Genomic DNA, 6,487 nt, shown 5'->3' with positions numbered 1-6,487 from the left:
ACAGACTTAAAAGCAAATAATAAGTCATTGGCAGCTTTAGCTGCATCAAAAGTAAGATGATTGTTTTGCAAAGTCAAAATCTCTGAATGCAACCGAATCAGATCCAAGGAAATATTATCATTATGCCAAATACCTCTTAAATGCATTTTTATCTTTTCCCAGTGCTGTTGACTGTCATTATATTTTTCAGAAGTAACACAAATCCATTGATAATCTGCATGACACTCCAAACGAGTTCTAACTTTCAACATGATGTTAGCAGTCCCAACATACCAAGACTATAATTTCTCTATCTTCCCAAGTTGCTGGGTGTAAGATGGGTGGATCAGGAACATAAGCCCAATACAGCTAACTGTGGGTTATCGGGAGTTGAACCCACATCATCAGTAGCAGAGGCATCATTCTTCTGATGTTCAATCCCCACGTACTGGACCACCCTCTCTGGCAGCCACCTGGCATTGTCAGTGTCCTATGCGAAAACACAAACATGCCCTCATGCCCATATTAATACTGGGTTGGGGCCATGCCATTGTCCATCAGTGGGGTCCTTCCATCTAACCTGAGCATAAGTGTCCAATGTTCTAGGATGACATAATCTGTCTGTAGTGGAATGACTGGATGCATCCACATTAAAAAATTTAAAATAAAGAGTACATGATTTGAAGCATTCTGTGCTGACCAAGGGTATAACTCCCCCCTTTTTATTATTTATTTATTTATTTTGGTTTTTCAAGGTAGGGTCTCACTCTGGCTCAGGCTGACCTGGAATTCACTATGTAGTCTCAGGGTGGCCTCGAACTCTCGGAGATCCTCCTACCTCTGCCTCCCGAGTGCTGGGATTAAAGGCGTAGGATTAAAGCCCGGCCCTTTTTATTTTTGTAATTGATTTTTTAAAGCTACATGAGCATGTTCAACAATTCATTGTCTCTGAGTGTTATAAGATATGCCTGTTTTATGAACAATTGATAATTGGGCACGAAAGCACTGAAAAGATTGGCAAGTGTAACCTGCAACATTATCTATCTTTATAATTAATGGCATACCTGCTACAGAAAAACATTTGATGCAATATGCTATGACATGTTTAGTAGCTTCCCCAGTCTGTGCTGTAGCCATCAGAAATCCTGAATAAGTATCAATGGATACATGAGCATATTTTAACTTTCTAAATTCAGGAATATGAGTTCCATCCATCTGTCACAGATGATTTGGCTTCAATCCTTTAGGGTTTACTCCATACTGAGGAACTGAGTGATAATTCAGGACAGGTATTACACTGTCGCACAAATTTGTCTAGTAATTTGAAAATGTTTTCTTAAACTTTGGTTATTTTGATGATGTAGATTATGAGATCTTTGAGCTAATTCCAATTGAGATATGCCTATGATCTGTGTGGCTTTATCCACCATATCATTTCCCAATGCTAAAGGACCTGGCAAGCCTGAATGAGCTTGTATGTGACCCACAAAACAAGGATGAGAGCGAGCATGCATGCATCTTTGTATTTGACTAAACAAATCTTGCACTTGAGTATTAGCAGTTTCAATAGAAGACACAGTCTCAAGCACCTGTAAAGCTCTAGCAATATCGGGCTGGAGAGATGGCTTAGTGGTTAAGCGCCTGTCTGTGAAGCCTAAGGATCCCGGTTCGAGGCTCGGTTCCCCAGGTCCCACGTTAGCCAGATGCACAAGGGGGCACACGCGTCTGGAGTTCATTCGCAGAGGCTGGAAGCCCTGGCGTGCCCATTCTCTCTCTCTCCCTCTATCTGTCTTTCTCTCTATGTCTGTCGCTCTCAAATAAATAAATAAATAATTTTTAAAAAAAGGTGTGGGCAACCGCACCCGGATTTAAAAAAAGCTCTAGCAATATATTGACTATTAGTATACAAATTAAATGGAGTTGCAGCTAAAATATTAGATATTGTAGCTATAGCTCTAAGTTCCACTACTTGAGCTGATACTGGGGGAGTAGAAAACGAATAAGACAGTTCTTTTTTTTTTTTAAGTTAAAAAAATTATTTTATTTACTTGAGAGCGAGAGAGAGAGGTGGGGGATGGGCATAGCCAGGGCTTTCAGCCACTGCAAACAAACTCCAGATGCATACACCACCTTGTGCATCTGGCCTATGTGGGTCCTAGGGAATTGAACCTGGCTCCTTTGGCTTTGCAGGCAAGTGCCTTAACCTCCAAGCCATCCCACCAGCCCCAGATCTGTGTGTGTGTGTGTGTGTGAGAGAGAGAGAGAGAGAGGGAGAGAGGGAGGGAGAGAATTGGCACACCAGGGCCTCTAGCCATTGCAGTTGAACTCCAGATGCGTGCACCACCTGTGCGCATGTGAGACCTTGCGTGCTTGAGTAAGACAGTTCTTGAATAACATATGCTGCTCTGCCATTAGAGGATCCATCTGTAAACACAACTAAAGCATCTTCAATAGGCTCTGCCCTGACTGTGTGGGGAAAAATAAAAGGATGAGAATTTGCAAATTGCAACAATTTGTCCTTAAGGTAATGATTATCTATAATACCAGGATAATGTGCAAAAGCAATAACCCAAGAATCCACATTTTGAAATAACCAATCTACTTGTGGCTTTGTAAAAGGAACCCCTATAATAACTGGTTCCTTCCCAAAATATTTTTTCGACTTTACTTGAGCCATTTGAATTAAACAAGCTACCGCTTCATAATGAGTCAACACTCTAGCAGGAGAAACAGGTACGTGCAGCCACAATAGAGGTCCTTCTTGCCATAAAACTCCAATTGGAGTATGTTTAGTGGCCAGAACATATGCAGCCTATCCCCGAGAATAATCTATATAGTGAATTTGATGTTTTTCAATAGCATGCTCTACTAAGACTTATGTCCCTCATCTGTTAATTGATGTACAGACTTTGGATCTGGATCTCCTTTATAATGTCACAGAGAGGCTTTACTTCTCCAGTACTAATCTTTAAATGAGGTCTAAGCCAATTGTTTTACAGGTAGAAATCCTGATTCTGAATCTCCCAGCAATCTACTTGCAGTCCCAACATACCAGGACTGTAATTCCTCTATCTTCCCCAGTTGCTGGGCGTAAGATCGGTGGGTCATGGACAAGTCCGGATATAACTCATCAGGTCCTTGTCTAATTTTTGACAAATTTTCAGTCCTTCCCGCAGTACATGGAAGGCTACGCCAAACCTTTTTAGCTTGTGCATTAACCTGAGCATAAGCACCTGCATCAAGCTGTAGTTGATTCTCAAGTGCTCAATAGGTCCCTCTCCTGCCAGCGTATCAACAGTAATAGGCACCCCCCGAGCCCTATTCACCTCAGCAGTGGCCTGACAGTTCTCCATATATTGTTTTCCACAATAAATAGTCTCCTCCTGACAAACATGCCTTTGCCACTTGCTTCCAGTCCCCAGGAGGGAGCGCCTCAAATGCCAGAGCCTATCATAGCAAGCGTGAAAGGAGCCGTAGGGCCATATTGCGCACAAGCTGCTTTTAATTCCTTCAGCTGCTTAGAAGGCATAGGTTGATGTGATCTTACTCTATTCCCGCGACCATCATCTTGTTCAAAAAGGGGATATACGTTAAGTCCCCGCATATCTTCTCTTTGCACTGCTCCTACAAGAGTGGCTTGCGGGGTGGAGACAGAAGGACAAATCAAAGATAAAGGGTGAAACTCACCTGCTGGTTTTGACACTGCTGCTGTAACGGGAGCTTTCATTGTAGCGGGAGGATCGGGAGGGGCTGGAGCCCGCTTTCCCTGACATTGCTGTGCTTGTAAAGACAGTGAGTCAACCATGCTTTGTAGATGTTCACCTCCTCTGAATATTTGTCTTTCTGTTCACTCTTAGGTTTCGTAAAGACTATAAAAGGTGGAAAGTCCTCTTCTTGGTGATCTTTTGCCACCTCCTCCTCTAATTCTGCTTCCTCAGCTGAATCTAAATGATCAAGACAGCATTTTTCTTCTCTTAATAAAAGCTTAAATCCGGACTCCGGCTCTTCCCTCAGGCAGAGCAGAAGGCTTAGTTTGATTTTTTAAGTCCATGCCAAGAAGCAGTCCTTTGCCTTTAACTGAATTTGATTGAACTTTATCTCTTTCATGTCTAGGATCTAAACCATCTCTAACTAAAGCCCATAAGCTAAAAGTTTCTATTGGTACTTTACCTGGCCCATGGGCATCATAATAATCTTGAGGCTTAGTCCCTACTCTTTGCCAGATTTTTATATTTTTCTCAATTTTTATTAACATTTTCCATGATTATAAAAAAATATCCCATGGTAATACCCCCCCCCCACTTTCCCCTTTGAAATTCCATTCTCCATTATATCCCCTCCCTATCTCAATCATTCTACTTACATATATACAATACCAACCTATTAAGTACACTCCTCCCTTCCTTTCTCTTCCCTTTATATCTCCTTTTTAACTTACTGTTTGCCAGGTTTTTAAATATACTGTCCCATCTTCTGGGAACCAAGGACATACCTTCTCCACAAAGTCTAAGAAATTACACAGCTGTTGAGGTCCTACTTTTGCACCTCGAGCGTGAAACATATTCTTAAGCATATTTACAAAGAGCAAACGACTATTACCTTGACCCATATTTACTTATATTACTCATTGCTCCCTTTTTCTTTTCCCTAGCGCGCCTTTCCAATCCAGCGGTGTCTTTCACTTTAGATGGTCTTCAGGCCCCACGTTTGGGCGCCACCTGCTGGAGCCTACTGGCTGAAATGGTTGGAGCCTGATGGGGAGTGAGGATTAAAGACAGGAGAAAAGAGTGAAAGCAAGGACTCCAGTCCAGGACTGAAGCGCTGTTTATTTCTCAGCAGTCCTATGGCAGGATTTTAAAGGAAGCCTGTGATACGTAGCACATTTTAAGCCAGTTCGGGTGAATGGACAAAGAAAATGTGGTACATATATACAATGGGGTTTTATTAGGCCATAAATAGAAATGAAATTGTGTCACTTCCAGGAAAATGAGTAGAATTTAAGATCATCATATTAATCAAAATAAGCCAATATCAGAAAGAAAAAATATATTTTTCTCTTATATGTGGACCCTAGATTATACACACATATAACATGAAAGAAATTGAAGATAATTTGGGATGAGGAAGGGGATGAGTGGGGTAGAAATAGGGGACAAGAGAGAAAGTAATGGGAGTGAATATACTCAAAGTACATTATATACTTGAAGGAAAATATCATTGTGAAATCCATTGTTTGGGCTGGAGAGATGGCTTAGTGGTTAAGCACTTGCCTGTGAAACCTAAGGACCCTGGTTTGAGGCTCGATTCCCCAGGACCCACATAAGCCAGATGTACAAGGTGGAGTGTGCATCTGGAGTTCATTTGCAGTGGCTGGAGGACCTGATGCGCCCATTTCCTGCCTCTCTCTCTCTCTCTCTGTCTCTCTCTCCCCCACTCTCTATCTGTCACTCTCAAATAAATAAAAATAAACCAAAAAAATTTAATCCATTGTTTTATACATGAATATTGTATCAGTTACCTTCTCATTGCTGGGACAAAACACTTAACCAGAAGCCGCTTATGGAAGGGTTTATTTCAACTTCCAATTTTGAGGTTAAGTTTCCTCATGGCAGAGAAAGCATAGCAAGAGCAAGAAGCTAGTCCACATTGCCATATATCAGCAGGAAGGAAGCAGCAAGAGAAAAAAACTGGTACTGGAAAGTGGGGCTGAGTATCCCCTATTGATACACCTCCTCCAGCAAGGTCTGTCTACCAAAGGCTCCACCATCTGTGAACTAGCCAATAGGCTTAATCACAAACACGGGACTCTATGAGGGACACTCTACACTCAAACAACGTTCTGTCCCTGACCTCAGTAGACTCACAGCCATCTACTGATGCATTCAGCTCAAATGTTAAGGTCCTTATAATCTTTACCAGTTCTAACATTATTCAACAGTTCAAAGTCTTATCTGATACTCAAGGCACCCTCTTAAAACTGTAAGCCCTGTAAAATCAAAACACAAGTTATATACCTCTATATATAATGATATAAACATTTCCATTCCAAATAGGATGAATGAAGCCATAGAAAGACAACATAAAGCTAATATATACTCAAAAGCCAGCAAGGCAAACATCAAATCCTGTACCTCTGTGTCCAGCACCTGGGACTTATGATGAAATCTTATAGGCTCCAAAACACTCAGGTAATCTCCCCCCCCCCACCAAGCTGGACTACTTGCAAACCAGGCAAAATCCACCACAAGCCTAAAGCTCTATTTGGTGGCTGCCAGAAAGTGTTGGCATCTCCAAACTCCTGGGGTCTCTACTGCAACCCACAGTTCAACTTTACAACTCCATGTCATAGCTCCCCTTGACCTCCATGCAGGGAATTCACACTTGCCACACATCACCTAGTGGCAATCTTCAGAACCATGTTGCAATCCCATGACACTCTATTTCCTATATTTGTCACACTTACAAAACCAGTACAAAGAGAACAACATTGCCATGTTTGGTAAGCCAG

At 41.8% G+C, this 6,487-nt stretch overlaps 1 protein-coding gene across 1 annotated transcript in view; it reads right to left on the bottom strand.

Annotated features, from left to right (window-relative positions):
• Nucleotides 1–325: 325 nt before the first annotated feature.
• Nucleotides 326–6,487, bottom strand: part of LOC105944874 — a 115,311-nt gene continuing 109,149 nt past the window's right edge. The window contains exons 8-9 of the mRNA XM_045156064.1: nt 3,802–3,923; nt 326–469 (exon numbers count right to left, since the gene is read on the bottom strand). Of these exons, the coding sequence (XP_045011999.1) occupies nt 326–469; nt 3,802–3,923 (266 nt within the window). The remainder of the gene's footprint in view (nt 470–3,801; nt 3,924–6,487) is intronic.

Source organism: Jaculus jaculus, chromosome 8 (genome assembly GCF_020740685.1).
Source record: "Jaculus jaculus isolate mJacJac1 chromosome 8, mJacJac1.mat.Y.cur, whole genome shotgun sequence".
NCBI classification, from domain to species: Eukaryota; Metazoa; Chordata; class Mammalia; order Rodentia; family Dipodidae; genus Jaculus; species Jaculus jaculus.
The sequence above is the reverse complement of the archived record's forward strand: the minus strand, read 5'-3'. Positions and strand labels throughout refer to the sequence as shown.